The sequence below is a fragment of the Octodon degus genome, unplaced genomic scaffold (genome assembly GCF_000260255.1).
Source record: "Octodon degus isolate 3935 unplaced genomic scaffold, OctDeg1.0 scaffold00036, whole genome shotgun sequence".
NCBI classification, from domain to species: Eukaryota; Metazoa; Chordata; class Mammalia; order Rodentia; family Octodontidae; genus Octodon; species Octodon degus.
Window position 1 is genome coordinate 11,583,189 of NW_004524612.1, and position 18,112 is coordinate 11,601,300.

Here is an 18,112-nt window from a genome sequence, read left to right on the forward strand (position 1 = left end):
TGGACCGACACTGCTCTTCACCAATCAACCGGCGGCACCGTCCAGAATTTAACCAATCGGAGCACGGCATTGGGTGGGCTCAAACTAACCCCAGTCCGGGAGGAAGGAGGGAAGAGAGGCTGAAAGCTAGTAAGACGGAAAGGCAAATCAACCAATCAGAACAGAAGTAACTGCCAAACGGCTCCTCGAAACGTTACTGAGCAGGCGCGCACTCAATTCTCGGAAACACTTATCAGCATACGGAGGCGGGGTTTGAGAGAGGAGGCGGAGAGCTAAAAGAGTCCCACACAAATGCCGCACGGCACTGCCCCCTTCTTTAACTCCTCCCACTTACCAACCCACCGAGGAAACGGCTACCATTGTGATTGGCTGTTTGGGTAAAAGCGCCAGCCCATCGTTCCGTCAGGATTGGTTCAGTGATTCTTTTCGAAGTTTGCAGTACCCAATCAGAAGGTGGGAGGCGGAACTAAAGGACTAACCGTAGGGTTACGCGAGGAACTCTCAATGAAAGTAGTTCCCGGGTGGTGGGGTTAGCACTGTTGGCTCCGCGCGCTGGGTCACCTGCAGCTGGCGGTGGCTTCGCTCCGAGTCCAGGGGGCCGCTGCTATTTCTCTCCGCGAGGAAGAGGTCTGGGCAGTTTCGGGGTGCGCGCTGACACGTGCGAGGCGGCGGCGGCGGAGCGGTTCGCGGCCACCCAGGCGGGGGCGGGGCCACGGTTTGAATCGGCGCGGGGCCGGTGTGGAGTCGGCGGCCGGGGAGCTGCGGGCGGCGGCCAGCGCTCTGCGGCGCGCCCAGGCAGCCTTTCGGACGCCACGCCAGGCTTCGTCGGTGCGCAGCTTTCACGGCGGACCGAGGCGCCGAGGGCCGAGGTGGGCGTGAGAGGTAGGCTGCGGCGGGGTTCGCGCCCAGGACCGAAGCGTGGGTCCGGCCTTCCGCGTCCCTCTGAGGGGTCACGACCTGCCCCGGGCCGCCAAAGGCGCCTAAAATGCAGATCTCTGGGGCTCTCAGGACCTGCCAGGCGAGCCTGGAAGCTCGCACTGCACCTCCCGTGAGGCGGTACCCCGCTGCTAGAGACGCCCAGGAAGATCGGACAGCCCCGGCGTACCCTCCCCCGCTCTGCCTTGTCTCTGCCTGAGCAGCAGCTTCCTTCAACTTTCTGTTGCTTTGCGCTCCGAATTATCCTGTCCACGTGTATTCCAGGCCAGCGTGGGTTGTGTTCGGTTTTGATATAGTGTGTGTGTGTGTGTGTGTGTGTGTGTGTGTGTGTGTCCAATCACATTGGTGCTGGTGAGAGGGCTGTTTTTCGTTTTCCTTTGCATCTTTTAGATGGATACCAGTTCACAAGACATGGGGCCCCCTGAAACCGAGGCATCCGCTCTTCATAGTGTCGGTATGTGGCGGTTTGTTTCCTTGTGAAATCTGAGGTTTATATATTTGTCTTGGTAATGATGCTTAGCCCCTTCAACATGTCCTCCGTTTCAGAAAATGCCTCTGTCATTTTGGGAACCGGGAATCCCGTGACTCCTCAGAAGCAGGCAGCAGAAGTGACTCCTGCTCTTTACACACCACAGACTTTTAAGTCACCTTTGAACTTTTCCACAGTAACGGTGGAGCAATTGGGAATTACACCTGAAAGTTTTGTTAAGAACTCTTCAGGTAAGAGAAGCACACTTCTGTTATGGCACTGCTTCTTGGGTTTAAAAATAACTTCGCTATAACTCAAGTTCTGCTCCTCTGACTGCAAACTTGCTTAGGAAGTCTTTGTGCACAGTTCCTGTATCAAGCACAGCAGGACAGTAGGGCCGGTGACACCCAGGGTGACACTTGCTAAATCGTGTTCTCTATCCATCCTGGAAAGTAGTGCATATGTGAATCACTCTTTGACCTGACACACAGGATTCGAGAAGTTATACCATGTGGATTGCCCTGTGTTTTGTGTTTACGTATGATAACATTAAGAGGAAGTTAGAGAACAGATTATAGCATGGACAGATTGGGGTGTGCCTCCTTCAGAAGTCACAAACAGAAACCTACCTGTTCACAAACAGAACTCTGAGCAATAGTTAGAAAACTCACCGGTGATACCTGATGTACATGAAAAACGAAATGTGGGAATGGATTTGGAGTAAAGAACAGCATTTAAAACATCACCTTTGACTTATAAAAAGCTAGATTTATTTTGTCATTAGACATATGGGCAAAATTCAGAGTAGTATACCGAAAGCAAGTAGTATCTCAGACGAAATAGTATCTTTAAGAATTAAGAGTAGCAGAGTACAGTATCTTCTCTGCCTCCCATCCCTGGGGTTCCAAGACCCCCAGTACATTTCTGGAACCAAGGATACTACTTAGTTCTACATAGACTTTTGTTTTTTCCTAGCCTTACATATCAGTGACAAAATCTAACTTATAAATTAGGCATAGTAAGAGATTAACAACATAGATGAGAATAATTACAACAACATACTATAATAAAAGTTATGTGAATGCGAACAAACTGCCTGATTCATTTCATGGCTCATGCCTTTCTACATATCTTGCTTTATATTTACCTTTCACTTCAAGGATGCTTATGTGAATTGCCAGCATCACTACTTATGAGCTTAGGTCCATTATTAAGTAAAACATGTTGATTTAAGTACTGCCAGGTTACTAATGGGTTGGTAGCATATACAGTGGATACATTGGGCAAGGGACATATCCTGAATGGGGTGAAGCTGAATGGCACAAGATTTTATCATGTTACTTGGAATAGCACATAGTTTAAACCTTTGAATTGTTTATTTCTGAAATTTTGCATTTAATATTTTCAGAATGTGGGTGACTGAAGGTAACTGAAACCAAGGAAAGTGATATCATGGATAAGGGAGGACTGCTGTACAGGTGCCTACATGGAGCTCTTTCCATCCTTGTTGGCTGACACTAATTCAGAAAAGAGAAATTAGTCAAGAGTAAGCCATTACCTACCTCTGTGTGCAGGAAAAACGGAACGAAAAGTGAAGACCATTAATTAAATTGTGTTTGTGTATTCACTCAACAGCCTTTTAAATGAATGCTTTGTGGTGCCAGGCATGGTTCTAAGAACATAGACTAAATCGAGATAAGCCAAGATCCTTATCCAGTTGATCATGTAGGAATAACATTGCCAGTAGTCCTCTACTTGGTGGTGTGTATTGTGTGTCTGGCAGTTTTCTCTCAGGCTGGCTCCTCACAGACATTGGATGTGGCTAGTGGTAATTGATTTGTTTCATTCCAGTTCATACACGTGTTTCATTACAGGGAAGTCGTCCTACCTTAAAAAGGCCAGGCGACGTTCTGCAGTGGGCGCACGGGGCTCTCCTGAAACCAACCACCTGATTCGTTTCATGGCCCAGCAGCGGGCTTTAAAGAGTGCTGAGAAGTCTCCGCTGGCCCACGGCTCCCCCTTTCAGGTATGATTTCTTTCCAAGTCAGGAACTCCGGGGAACTGTTTTGCCCTGTCTGAAGTTTCTGTGCCAAGATTCCAAGCAGAAAGGGACTGGTGCATCCCTGCTGCTTGGGATCTGGTAGGCAAGCCTTTTCTGTGTCTTACAGAGAAGGCCCAGCCAGCACAGGCGCTAATGTCCCGTGTGGCTGAGAGGAGGTGGCAGCTTGGCTAGAAAGGGATTTCCAGAGCGCTCTCTTTCATGTTGTAAACGTTCCCGTTCATGGCTATTTCTCTAAATGAACTGAAGGGGCCAGGGAGATGGCTCAGTGGAATAAGCGCTTCCCTGGCAAGCGCAAGGGCCTGAGTTCAATCCCCGGTTCTGCAAAAAAGTAAATAAAATAAATGAGCTGAGGTGCTGGTTTCCTGTTTTTTAGGGCTGTCTGTATTTCTATGACAATATCTGTGGCTGTCTAAGATGTCCACAAATGCCTTATAAAGAGGCAAAGGTCTCGTAGGACAGGGTGTGTTTGGGACATCCTTGTGAAAAGGTGCAGCTAGTTGGCCTCTGGTGTGGATATAATTAGGTTTTTAAAAAAATTTTGTCAAAATAAGACAAGTAAAATAGTATAAGGCTTATTATGAAAGACACACCTGTCCAGGTTATTCTTCTTAAAGGACAGAAAACAAGTTTTGGTATTAATCTTCCTATTTTAAAATAATTTATATTATCACTTCACTTTTCAGTTGTAGGCATAATCGAAACGTAAGATGATGGTTCTGAATGTTTGTCAGGCACCAAGAAGGACATCTGGGGGTCCCCTAGTCCCTTTTAAGCAGTCCCTGATGTCACAACTGTATTTGTGGTTGTTCTACGATGCTATTTGCTTTTTTCCCCACCATTTTTGCATTTGTGATGCAAAAACCAATGCTGAATAAATTATGAGCCAGGGCAGTGGCATCAAGCTTATTCTGTGAGTTCCTACATTTATTTCACTTAAGTATTTTTGAATCACTAAAAATTAAAGATTTTCCTCAACCCCAGCCCCTGCGTATTCTGTGATGAAATGGCAAGCTGGCATGAAGCGCTTTGGCGTACATTGTACATGCCCTCGGTGCTTCTAGGATCATCACGGGGGTGATTGAGCGTAGGGTAAATTAGCCACGCCCACCCCGTAGAATGTTATGTTTACTTGAAAGGGCAATGGGCTGACAAATCATGGTGAATTAGACTTGGGAGTGTGGCTGACCTGTTCTCGGGCGTGAACAGTGAATCTGCCCCAGAAACAAACAGTTTGTACCAGCAAACACTGTCATTTTCAAGAGGAAATTCAAATTTCAGAAAACATGTATCTATACTGAGCATGACAGCTTCCCGATCAACTGTCTGGTCAGTGGGGAGATTCGTGAAAGTAGTATTTTGAATGCGCTGACCTTTGGAAGATCCGCTAACACAGTGAACCAATATTTTTCAAAATGATCAGTGCGCGGGCCGGCAGGAGAGCTAAGCAGACTAAAGTGCCGGCTTAGGTATGCTTAGGTAAGCTCAGGGATGGAGGTTTGATCCAGATTTGATCCAGGGCACCACATGCCGTGCCAGCCCCGCCCCCAGGGCAGCTCAGCTGCCCTGCAAGTCCCGGCTTCTTTTGCGGTGCACGCCTATTATTCCACAACTGGGGAGGCTGAAAACAGGAGGATCACTATGAGTCCGAGCTGTGTAGTGAGACCCAGTAACAACCAAATACAAAATGATCAGTGCATGCTGTTGTAAAATCTTGCTTGGGTAATAGGTAATCTGTGGTTGCAAGGTAGATTGATGGATTTTGACCCAAATGTGGGAAGCCTTGATAGGATTTCATATGTGGTGCTACAGCTAACCTTTAAGAAATCTTTTTTTGAACTTTGCTCTATAATTTAAGAATATCTAAAATTCCACAAAGGCTACAGGAATAGTTCTGCTGGGTGTAGGCAGTATTGATATAATTCTTTGGAGTCCTCAGTTTGTGAGACGTAGTAAAACTTGGTGAGATCTGCCATTGTAGCAAATAGCAGTGTAAACTCTGGTGCTGTGTTGCTTAGACTTGCTTCTTGACTTTGGCATTAATTAGGTGGCACTTTTGGCAGGTTGCTTAAGTGCTCTGTCTTTGTTTCCTAATGTAAAATAGGAATGGGAAAAGGGTGAATAATAGGATGTGCTTGTAGTGGTCCTTGGAACATGTGTAGTATGCCCGAGACCAGCTATTCTATGAAAAGTGCCGTGTTGGCTCTCCCTCTAGTGCCGCCCACACCCGTTCCAGTGCTTTCCCTCCTTTCAATACAGTCAGTTATGGTTGTGTTTGAATTGCTGGTCAGAATATATCATATGACCACATGGATGTTTTTAAACTTGTATGTAGTATGCTATAGCTATCTTTGCTTTCTAGCACAACCGAAGTACCTCTTTTTCTATTTGAGCTTAATCTTTTCTTTTTAAAAAGAGAAAGCATCTTTTATTTATTTATTTTGATATTTTCAGTAAGGGTCTACAGGGTCTCACTGTGTAGATCAGACTCTAGTGATCTGCCTGTGTTCAGCCTCCCAAAGAGTTGGGATTATAGGCATGTGCCGCCACGGCCAGTCTTAATTGCCCTCTCAGTGCACCCCAGGGGTGGGGCTGGCACAGCACACCTGGATTCGAACCCCGGGCCCCTGTGTCTGTTAGCTTAATCTTTGTCATAAATCTCATCTCCATATTTGATAGAGCAGTCAGCTTTAATAGTGTCCATTCTTGCTGGGCATAATGGCTCACATCTGTAATTCAGCACCCAGGAAGCTGATGTAGGAGTCTCAAGCCCCAGAGCAGCCTAAGTGCTGTATGTCAAGACTTAACTCTAACAAAGAGAGACTACCAGGTTTTTAGTGCTTGTGTCCCCTCCCTGCCTGAATCTTGTCTCTTTCTTTCTTTCTTTCTTTTTTTTTTTTTTTCAAAGTTTTATTGACAAACAGATAGCAATGAGACAGTTTCAAATCAAATCGGAAGGACAGTTTCAACAAATAATACACTGCATATATTCTTCTTAGTGGTTAATTGCTGTACAAGATGCGGACTTGTGATCCTATTTACAAACACCATTAGAACAAATCATTCTATTCATTAAGAGAAATCTTGTCTCTTTCCACGGCTCTAGTTTAGTTGCCAACCAGGCTTGCTGGACAGGTGTTGTTCGGTGACTTCCCTCCTCATCTTCGGTAATTTCCCTTTCCTCTCCCATTTGGATCTCCACCCTTGATCCCCTTTCTTTCTCTTTCATAATTTACTGCTTCAGGCTTTTTGGAGTCCATTCATTCATTCATTCATTCAGTGCAGGGTCTCTATGCACCTCTTCCTCCTGGTGATCCTCCTGTCTCAGTCTCCCTCACGCTGGGATTACAGGTGTGTGCCACCACGCTCAACTTCAGTAGCCAGCTCAGCATGGGCTGGCACGGTATGTGGTATGGGGAATCTAACCTGGGTCTTCGTGCTTGCCAGGCAGGCACTTAGACTGCCAACCTATCTCCCCAGCCCAATCTCTGCATTTTTGATGAAATTTATCCCACCAGCACATTTTAGTTATTACTTGATATAGAAACCTGGGCTGAAATATTTTCCAAGATTTAGAAGATGTTGCTCCCTTATACTTAAACTGAGACTACTGAGGCATCTGGTATCAGTGCATTCATCAGGTATTTTGATGTGGATTCTTCATGGCGTCTGCTGGCTGATGTTGGAATGTTTTTTTGCTGTGGATGGTTTTGGGGTTTTCATGCTCATTTCGCAGGATCTCTTCTGCTCTAGGTGCCTTTGACCTCAGGCCACATGGCACACTCAGGGCTTTGTGGAAGTGTCTCGCAGTCCTTGGCTGGACTTAAGAACAAGGCCCTGGGACACTGCCTGGAAACTCAGTGTGCACAGACAGGACTTGCTGACTGGTAGAGCTCAGAGGAGGGCAGCAGGGCCACTTTTTCCCTGGGAGAGACCCCCAGTGTCAGGCAGAGTCTGTGGATCATTCCGTGGCTGATCACTTTCCTGGAAGAACTCCTAGTGATACAAACCTGAGTCGTGGGGCTGTGATCACTGAGTGTGGACGCCTGCCTGGGGATGCTGCTGCTGACCAGGAAGGCCCGGACTGTTTCACTCCTGCCTTGGCTCTGTCCTCCAGCTGCTCTGGGGAGCCCTAGAGTCCTGCAGCTCAGTGTCGTGGCCATCTCTTGTTTGTGGACAGATCTGTGGGTTTAGATGGCTTCTGCCACAGTTTGAACTTTCCTCCTGTTCTAGACTGCATTGGGCCATTGTTGGAGAAACACCCAATGCTCCGGGGCCTGCAGCAGCTCTCGGTTTCTTGCTTTGTCTGGTCTGGGTCAGAGTCTGTCTGCAGTTGCTCTTTTGTTTTTTCTTACAGATGTAGGGCTTCTGGTACTAATCTGTGCAATCACCTCTCCCCCCAGGGGAAGCCACTGGGATAGGACTGTGCTTATTAAAAAGCTTAATGGAATGTATGATTTGGTATATGGGGTTGGGTTTGTTTGGGGTGTTTTTATTTTGTTTTTGCTGTTATTTTTTTGGTACTGGGGAGATTGAAGCCAGAGTTTCCCACAGGCTAAGCATATACTGTGCCGCTCTCAGGCCAAGGTCTGTTTTGATAAATGCATTTTTGGGGTAAGTGAGCATGATTTTTCAGAACTATAGTTTTTTAAATTTTAATAATTTTATGAGGTAATTACCTTGTTTGTTTTTGGTCTTTTTTGATTTTATTTGTTTTTGGTGCTGAGCACTGAACCCAGGGCTTCCAGCTTACAAGGCAAGCATTCTACTGCTGAGCCAAATCCCCAGCCCCAGTAACTTTATGATGATTTTCTAAATTATGCTTCATATTTCTTACATTTGAAATATCCTATTTTTAGTATGAAAGGAATTTTTTTGTGTGTGGCTTTTTGAGATAGGGTTTCACTATCTAGTTCAGGCTGTCTTTGAGCTCACTTTATAGCCCAGGCTGGACTTAAACCTACAATGATCCTCTTGCCTCAGCCTCCCGAGTGCTGGGATTACAAGCATGTGCCACTGTGCCCAGCTAGAAATACATTTTTAATTTGAGTAATTTTCAGAATAAGTCCATCTTATTAATTGACCTTCTGACCTGTGCCTCTGTATAAATATCTGTGTGTGTGTGTGTGTGTGTGTGTGTGTGTGTGTTTTTGAGGTTTAGTGGGACTGGTTCTTTATTTCAAAAAGACACTTGTCAATACTCAGTATCAAAACAGTTGCACTACTGGGTCTTCTTTTTCCTGACTGGTCCCACAGACCACAACAAAGGAGCATACATTTTAAGCCAATAAGCTGCAGGATGTACACCTAACAGATCTCACAGAAACCTCACCTCAAGTGGGGACTGGGTGGGGAAAAGACTTCAAAAGATCAGCACACTGCCAGCCCACAGACTGGAGAGAACTCTTCACAGCCAGATGGGGCAGCCATGCGCTCCAACCCTAAAGAAGCAAAATTTCAAAATAATACAAAATTTTAAAAGGTTTGTACATAAGCTACTCAAGATTTCTCCAGCACTGACTGATACAAAGCACAATGAGATGGCACTTTTAGAGACAGCAGCTTCAGACCCGGAAAAAGGGTGAGATGAGCTTCATATGGCTGAGTAAGTGGCAAAAACATTATTTTTCTTTCAAAGAGGCAGGAAAGCAAGTGGTCACCTCAACAGTAAGGAAGGGACACATGATCTGTTCAGTGAGCAGCTGGAAAAGGGGTAGAAATAGGACAAAAATTTGGTCTCATGGCTGGGGATATGGCTCAGTGGTAGAGCTCTTGACTAATATGCATGAGTCCCTCCATGGGTTCAATCCCAGCATCACCAAAAAAAAGAAAAAAAAACCCACAAAAACAAAAAAAGCCTCCATCTCAGAGGTCTAACCAGTATCATATCTTGCTCACTTCTGATGAGAAAAGTAACAAATAAAAATAAAGTTGTCCAAAGACACGTCGAAACTCAAAACCTGAGCAGCATAGTTTGGGTTTTTGGCTAACTCCTCCCGGAATCTCCTTTCTGGCTTAGCTGGTACTCGGTACAGAGCTGTAAGGTCTTCCCGGTGGAGTCTCTGCCTGGACTCTGGCTCTTGGTAAGGCATGCCCATACTTCTTTTCTTCCTCTATGGAGAGAGCACTATGCATTAGGCTGAAAAGCTACCTTCCAAAGTGAGAATGGAATTAGATGGCGGCTTCAGTGCTGTGCAATTATTTGGAACATTTTACAAATGGTTTGTTACAACTAAAAGTTATTACAAATGTGTACATCAGAACATGCTTTTAAAGACACTTTGCATTGTGCTCACATTCCCTTAAATGTTGTTCCTAAAGGTGCTCAGCCTCTAGCCCAGCTGGAATCTCTGGGAAGAGGCAGAGACAGTTTGATGAAAAAGACAAGGAGGTGGGGGTAGGGAGTGGGGAGAGGATACAGAAAGGAGAAAGCAGCCTTCCAGTTAAAGATCAGCCCTCAGTCTCGAGGTCAGCTCCGGGCAGGCTGGCCTCAGGCAGTGTGTTGGAGTCACAGGCAGGGCAGGCTGGGGAAGCTCTGCATCTCATTCAGGTCAAGCAGCGTCTGGTCCAGCATCCTTTGTGTACAGAGGCGCTCCTCTTTGGTGCATTTCAGCTTATCTTCCAAGTCATCAATTGTCTTTTCCAGTTTGGCTACTGATCTCTCAGCAAACTCAGCGCGGGTCTCCGCCTCCTTGAGTTTATCAATAAGAATATTTCTTCCTCGTATTTGTCTTCTTTTTGCGAGTACTTTTCTTCAGCAGCACTCAGACACTTCAGGTTCTGGTCCATCAGTCTGATCTGCTCATCCATCTCCCAGCAACGGGACTCTGCCAGCTCAGCTCATTCCTCTGTGCGTTCCAAATCTCCTTCAATAATCACCAACTTACGAGCCACCTCTTCATACTTCCTGTCTGCCTCTTTGGCAATGTATTTAGCTTCTTTCAGCTGGATTTCCTGGAGCTCCATCTTTTCTTCATCTTTTAGGGCCCGGTTTTCAATGACCTTCATACCTCTCTCACTCTCATCAGCAGCTTTCTCAGCTTCCTCTAGCTTTCACAGGGCAGTAGCCAGTCGCTCCTGTGCACGGTCCAGCTCCTCTTCAACCAACTGGATCCTATGGTTCAAGGAGGCTACCTCTGCTTCAGCCTGTTCCCGAGCCCGCCTTTTTCCCTCCAATTCCCGCTGGAGGCGTTCGGCCCTCTTCTCTGCATCATCGGCCTCCTGCTGAAGAACCTGGATCTTGCGCTTCACCGCCTCGGTGGTGGTGATCCCGGCCATAGCGCCCACCCAGCAACCTCTCAGTCTTGGTCCCTGCCTCCGCGGTTAGGCGCTGCCCCCGGAATACTTTGTCACTACTTTTTATGCTCTGTTCTTGGGCAGTGCCTTTGTTCTTGGGCAATGCATTTGTTGCATGCCCATGAATAAAGTAATTTTGCATAGTTAGGTATTGTAACTCACTAAGATGTTCTGTAAGCACCCCATAGAACATTTTGGTTTCTTTTGAAGTTCCAGAGACCCTTGTGCTTAAAGAATCAATCCTTCATTTATTTCTCTAATTTTTCCCATTGCAGCAAGGAAATGCTTTAAAGGGGAAGTTGGAGCAGGTGGCCCCCATCTTCCTCCTTTCCTCTTCATTTTTCTGGAAGGTTTCAGCAACACCATGGGTGATCCATCCATCATCTCGACAAACTCAGAATTTTGGTTTTGTGATCCTTTGGTTTCTAGCCATTTACAAACCTCTCTATCTTAGCCATCCACTGAGGGGTGATTTGCCAGTGTCCTCTTTGAAGCCTCAGTGGCAGCCCCATCTGTCACCATGGCGCTTCCCCTTGCAGCTCTCTGTAGCAGCCTCTCCCCTCCCTGAGCTGCCAGCCCTGGGCTCACCTGAACCGAGCCCTGGGCCTTACATGCCACCTTGTCTGTTCTGTCCCATAGCCTCTTGCTACCTGCAGCGACCTTAGTACGGCCCAGAACATTGCTCTGAAGTATAATCTGCCCTGGTTCCATATCCCCAACATTTCTTGGATGCAGAAGGGCACACAGTTCATGAGACAAAAGCACCAGAAAGGCTGTACGTTTTAAATGTACAGGGCTGTACATTTCCCTGTAGGTGAATGTGTGAGTGTCATTCGCATCCACTAGCATGAAATGAGGAAAGCAGTTCTGCCTAGGGAAACTTACAATTTTAAAACATACATTTCAAAGTGTGGCCAGTTCCTAGGATACAAACGAAGCCTGAACATGTTCAATTATGAGTACGCCAAATAGAAGAGCCCTCCTTCACCGATTTCCCTTCCTCAGAACTTCCAAAATAACTTCTGTGCCCAGGAGTGCCCTCAAGGTAGTGTGTGTGCCTCCGCGGACCCTTCCACTGCTGTTTGCGTGTTACCCACAGCCTTCCAGGTGTGTCATAAAGGGTTACATCAGCAGGTGTATCAAGTTGAAAATGCTCTGTAATTATGTCATAGAGGCTTTGTTGTACTCAGTGGATTTAACTGGGACTTCAGTCACATACATGGACAGGTCATCAAACATGACTTCATGTTTTTAACTGCATTTTCTCCATCTGTTATCTTAAAAGAAGGTAATTTTTTTACTTTACATTTGTCCACAAGTGTGAATTTTAAAATTGCCACAAGGTCACTATTAGTAGAAATATGTTACTAGTCCAAGTAATGAAACCTAGATAACTTGGTTAGTAATTGATTATTTTTATATGAACAGGACTGTTAAGTATTATATTATTTGTGTTTATCAGACACATCTATCTTTGCTGTTATAAATTTCATTAGTCTTTGCCTGAGACCTGTTCATAGAGCTTCTAGAAAGTTCCTATGCATAGCCCATCTAACTTTATTTTAAGTGAACGACTCGCTGTCAACCCTGAGGAAGTAAGTGTCTTCTGGTGCCATAAAATCAGGAAGAATTAGATGGGAAGGGCTGGGAGTAATGTGAGAAGCTAGTGTAGAACTTCTGTTTCTTATTTTGGCCACTTGGATGGAGGAGAGCAAGTGTGGGCTGAGGCTGAGTGAAGAGATGGGGTTGGCCTGAAGCAGGTACACTGAGACCTAGGGTGACAAAGGTGCCGTGCCGATGACTCCCAGCAGTGCTTTCAGCACAGCCTTTGATGAAATTGCCAAATAAGCAGGCTCCTCGTGCTCTTTCTCCCTGCCCAGTCATTGGAGTTCTGTAGATTCTTTATGCCCTGTGTATAATCTTACAGGCTGGCTTCTCACAGACTTTCTTGTGTCGAACTTGTTCTCTTCAAATGTGATTTGCTAAGGCTGCCTCAGGTAGTGGACCCTGAGGTGTGAAAGAAAGAAAGCCTTTTAAGCCCATTGGAAACCAGAGTTCTTTATGCCAAATAACTGTTGTTATTGTTGTGGGTGACTTTTTTTTAAAGCATCTCCTACCTATCCCAGGGTTCTCTTAGCATGACTATGGGCTTGTAAACTTCAGTTAGCCACATATAGCTCAACATCTGCTACACTCAGCTCTTCCTCTTCGCTCAGGTTTTGCTAAAAATTTTGAGGGAGGAACAGAGGTGAGACTCTAGAGCACTAAATACTCAGAAAATGTGTACGTCCAGGGAAAAGGGACTCTGCTAACCCAACGTATTACCTGTGGTCTTCAGAGAGCTGCTCTGCATTCAGCGAAGGATTCAGCAATTACAGAGCTAGAATACAGAAGCTGTTTGATTTATGGCGTCCTCTGTTTTGTACTTTTAACAGGGCAGCCCTGGAGTGTATCGAAATGTTAATTCATTAAGAGAGCGAATATCTGCTTTCCAGTCAGCTTTTCACTCCATCAAGGAAAATGAGAAAATGGCTCCCTGTGCAGAAACCTCAGAGGCAGAGGAAGGGCCTGAAGTAACAGGCTTCGGTGAGTAGAAAAAATTTGCTCAGTTTTGACTCTATTCAGAAATACAAGCTTCTAAGATATAAAAAAGATTTACCTCCATGGTACAAATGCAGTCTTTTTAGACCATAGTTGTCTCTTTAAATAGAGACTAATGTTTAGGGGGGTTGCACAAAAATCTGGATTCTTCTCACAAAACCTATTCGACATTCCTAGGCCTTCCATTCCACATGGTTACAATTAAGTTTTAAGTTTTAAAACATCAGAGCTAATTAGAACATTTCAGCTTTAGCCAAGAGACATGGCAAGGCCCAGGAGGATAGTTCAGTGGCAGAAGCGCCTTCCTGGCAAGCGTGAGGTCCCAAGTTCAGTCCCCTGTACTACAAAAAGAGAGACAGACAGACAGACAGAGAGGAGACATGGCAAATTTGAGTTGCTTTTTACTCAATTGTTGAATCTGTTATTTATATAAATACCAAATACCCAGCACTGATGTTGACCACAAATGTATCCAACTTAGTATCTTAATAGTCTATTGTATTCACTGTAACTCATTATATTTTATTAGTCAGTTGTGATCTTTTTTCAGCTATAAAGCACTTTCAACACCTAAACTCAGCACAATCCTGGCGCTGCTGCAATCAGTGATGATCCTTCCTCTAGTACTTCATACTCCTTCGTGTTCCCAACGATTCTATTTTGACTCCTTAACCCCTCTTCAAGTTCATTTTGAAGTTTGCTGCTTGTAGTGTGCTGTTAATCTGAGGCAGCTGATTCATCCACCTCCACACTGCAGGATCCATTTAGATAGCCTAATTGGATTTGCAATGTATAACTTATTATTTAAATTTTTACCTCTTTTTTAAAAATTGGTACAGGTTCTCATTATGCGTCTTGCACTCATAGTGATCCTCCTGTTTTCAGCCTCCCCAGCACTGGGATTATAAGTGTGCGCCACCAGGCCCAAACTCGGTGGCCGACTCGGCATGCCCGGGGTCGGGGCTGGCGCAGCCTGTGGTGCCAGGGATTGAACTCTGGTCCCTGTGCTTGCCAGGCAGGCGCTTAGCCTGCTGAGCTATCTTGCTGGCCCTTTTAGACCTGGGTTTTAAAAGTAGTTTCATTTATATCATTTATTATACCTTGTCACACAGTCAGTTTCACTTTGTAGCTGGCAAGGACTGAGGCACAATGTGCTGTTTCACAAAAATCATTCACAGCGAAAGTAAACTAGTAATTTTTTATTTTAAAGAGAATTAATAAGTCAATAAAAATGATACAGAATTTTAAAACAATTTTATTACATTGTACATTGTTATCTTCAAAGTAGTTGCTCAGATACAGGCATATACAACTCATCAAACAGTATAAACACTAACTATTCCTTTCAATAAACTAATAGAAACTAGTAGTACAATTATGCCAGCCATTTTCATTTTGTGTGTGTGTGTGTGTTGTGTATATATTTTTCTCTTCCTTTTGTCCTTTCCTTGATCTCAGTTGTTTTTTTCCCTTGAGGGAAAGCCTCACCTTGTGGAGGCAAACATCTAAAGGGCCATTGCATTTTATTATTTATAGCATTATGAATATTATAAATTTCTGTCTCTTTCACAATGTCTAGTGAACTAAAGTAGATTAGTGTTACAATGCAACCACATTCCGTAAAATATTCAAAATAAAAAGGCTAATGGTAAATTTAAAAGGATTAAGATACACAGCAAAAATACAAACATATTTTAGTAACTTAAGACCAAAAAACCCTTAATTTTAACAATTAAACTTATTTTTATATTTATTAGTCATTTCTCTTGCCTTTCCATTAGTTTTCTTTTTTTAAGTAGAAAAGGATAACAGATTTTGCTTTTCATAAGTAATTTACACTAAATTTTCTAAATGTACTTCCTTTTAAGGTGAAACTGTGTTAAAGAAAATATTTATTCTTATGTCATTTTGTTTTGCACGTACAGCTAAGAAGGAAGATCGAGGTGGCTCCTGGAAGCCTGGATTTCCTGGAGAGTTATCCTCCAAGCGCCGGAAGATCACTGCAGAAGGCGGCTCTGAGGATGGGCTCAGCCTTGCGGGGCACACAGGGTCTCGGATGCCCAGGGCTGATGTGGACAGAGCACATGCTGCTGGCCCTTCCGTGGCTCTTGCTGAGGTGACTGTTTGCTTCACACGCTGAGAGACGGAGCTGAAGGCTCTCGAGGCTTCTCTCAGTCTGTATATTGTTGGACTTTTCGTGTGATACTGTGTGTGTGTGTGTGTGTGTGTGTGTGTGTGTGTGCTGTGTGTGTGTGTGTGTGTGTGTGTGTGCTGTGTGCTTTGTGCTTTGTGCTACCGGTCTTATAAAGGGGGCTTCCTGGAGAGGTTAAGCTCTGGAGTCTTCCACGTGAGGCACTGGTCTTGGTGGTTGATGATGGGTCCTCCGTGAATTTTCTCATTCCTGCCTGGGGTCCCTTTCTGTCTGGTGGTGAAGCCAGGCATGCGAATAGATGATTAAAAACCAGCCCAACGCTGTTTACAGTGAGCTAGTTGTAACAGGATGGATGTGATCTGAGGCAAGGGCTTTGCCGTTAGTGAGTCTCACACCTCTGCTTGCCTCCCCTACTGGGCATGTTTCTCAGCATTTCTCCTGGCTGACTTTCTTGAAGTAGCATTAGGAGGCTTTGTGGCTTCCAGTCAAGATTCTTGAAAGGTAGTAGTGAGCCTGAACTTCACCGACTGCCCTTGCTGCGTGTAGAGCTCTGGTTTGACGCTGAACGTGCCTCCTCAGTGAGATGAGGCAGCCGGTGCTGTGGTGGCAAGCGCTTTGTTCTCCACACAGATCCAGGCTATGAGTGGCACAGGACACGTGTGACAGTACTAGAGTCCGTGGTCGGGTTTGCTGTATCCGAGAGCTGCCTGTGACTGCTCCCTCTGCTTTGTCAAGTTAGCTCGAGGTCCTCATCGGACAAGAGCAACAGTCATTGTTTCTCGTCAGGTCTGTGATTCACAGGACGTATGCCAGGATGTAGAGATGGTTTGGGAATTAATGTGAATGTGTTCTGTTCTAAGTGTCTTTTCTGTCCTAGCTATTGATATATTTTGGTGTTTGATTAACCATCATATAGTGCTTCAGTGAGTTTCGCCTTCAGAGGATAGCGGATGACACATCTTTCTAGGCTTCAGTAGGCAACAAAGATGTGTCCCTTACACTTTTCCTGAGGGATTGAAAATTGTTTTGTGGGACATTTAGGATACAGTCGGGATGAAAACTTCATTCTTAGATTTCTCAGGTTGCTGGATTATGAAGGTGACTGAACACTGATTTCCAGTTAGTCCATAAACTTCGTCCAAATCTGCATGAAGGTATTGATAATACTATAAATAATAAAATGCAATGGCCCTTTAGGTTTTGGCCTCCAAGAAATCACCTGAACACAGCTTAACCAAGTCTGGATGCGTGGGTGACGACTGTGTTCCCTGCCCGGCCCTGGCAGAGGCCTCCGCTGGTAAGTTCGTATTTTTCCTTGGTTGCCTGTGGCGGCTGCCCCGTGCAGTGCTGTGCAGACGTCTCAGGTGAAGCTTCCAAGCTTGAGGAAGGCTAGGAAGATCTTCGCAGCAGGACACAATGTCCTTTGTTAGAGGAACTTAGGGAGGGAGGCTGCTGGGGTCCCCCCCCCCCGTGCCCCACTTCCTGTCCAGCCCCCGTGTACGTGGTGCTGCAGGGCTGCTGGGAATGAAGACTGCGGTCCCGACCCGCCTCCCTCACGCGGCTCAGCTCGGGCTGCTTCAGGCCCCGCCGTTCCTATAGCACGTCCCACTCTCACACCTCCTCTTTCCCATGGTGTTTCCCACACTCCTTCCCCTGCTGCTTTGGAAAATACAAATATTTATGACTATTTTGTAGAAACCTTGAGTTTTTCGTGTAAGTATATCACTGGACTCTTCGAGTGAGAGTTCACACAGGTAGAGTTAACAGCTCAACTGGGCCTGCACGCTTGCTGATGACAGCTGTGGCTTGGTTTGACCATCTTTCCCTTTCTGTCCTCTCGCTACAGCACCTGTGCGTGTCGAACCTCAGGGGCAAAGCTGCTCGCCATTACTTTGGGCTTAGTTTGCTTTTGCAGTGAGCTAGTAGGTATCCTGAAGGTAGTCACGCCAGCCGTGTTGCTCATTCACTCCTCCTTCCAGCCTTTGGCCAAAATTCCTGAGAGTCAAAATTTCTTCCTTACATTTACTCTAAGTAGGCAGATTTGAAACTGCACTTCTCCTTTTTGTATTCCGAGCGAGATCCCAGCAGTTCCTCTGGGCAGCGTGTATTAGGGTTCAGTTTCTTCGGAGGGTGCTATTGTCTTTGCAAATGCAGCCGGTAGTTTTGGTACAGAACAAATGCATTTGGATGTCCTCAGCCTCACGTTCCGATGTTCATCTTGAAGGACCTGAGGTGGCCGATTGGATGGAGGGCACAGGACGCAGTGATGCTGTTCCACTGGACACACTGGTGACACTGGCCACAGTCCCCGCTGCCCCTGTGTGCAGGGGGGAGGTTCCATCTACCGAGACCATTGTCCTCCGTTCTGTATTGAAGAAACCTTGTACGAAGCTGTCTCTAGAGAGCTTAGAGGTGAGAAAAAGAGTCACGTTACCTAAAATAAATGAATAAAACTTCATTTTGCTTCAAAGCAGTACCTCTGAAGTAGCATGTCATCTGGTGTAAAGAGAAATCTCTTACTCTCAATTTTTCCCTCTATTTTTGTGATGGCACTGTGTGAAATTTACATTTTCTTTTTTTAATTATGCTACATAGTATG

General features: G+C 45.4%; 1 protein-coding gene and 1 pseudogene across 2 annotated transcripts in view; one reads left to right on the plus strand and one right to left on the minus strand.

The window, feature by feature from the left end:
• Positions 1-749: 749 nt before the first annotated feature.
• Cdca2 (cell division cycle associated 2) overlaps positions 750-18,112 on the plus strand; it is a 42,057-nt gene continuing 24,694 nt past the window's right edge. The window contains exons 1-8 of one of the 2 annotated variants that reach the window (XM_023714715.1): positions 750-882; positions 1,327-1,390; positions 1,483-1,656; positions 3,280-3,431; positions 13,196-13,346; positions 15,287-15,477; positions 16,711-16,810; positions 17,738-17,925. In XM_023714715.1, the coding sequence (XP_023570483.1) occupies positions 1,327-1,390; positions 1,483-1,656; positions 3,280-3,431; positions 13,196-13,346; positions 15,287-15,477; positions 16,711-16,810; positions 17,738-17,925 (1,020 nt within the window). In that variant the 5' untranslated portion in view covers positions 750-882. Of the gene's footprint in view, positions 883-1,326; positions 1,391-1,482; positions 1,657-3,279; positions 3,432-11,959; positions 12,049-13,195; positions 13,347-15,286; positions 15,478-16,710; positions 16,811-17,737; positions 17,926-18,112 lie in introns of those variants that run through there. The other variant, XM_023714713.1, reaches the window with a different exon arrangement.
• On the minus strand, positions 9,973-10,742 carry LOC105742093 (annotated as a pseudogene).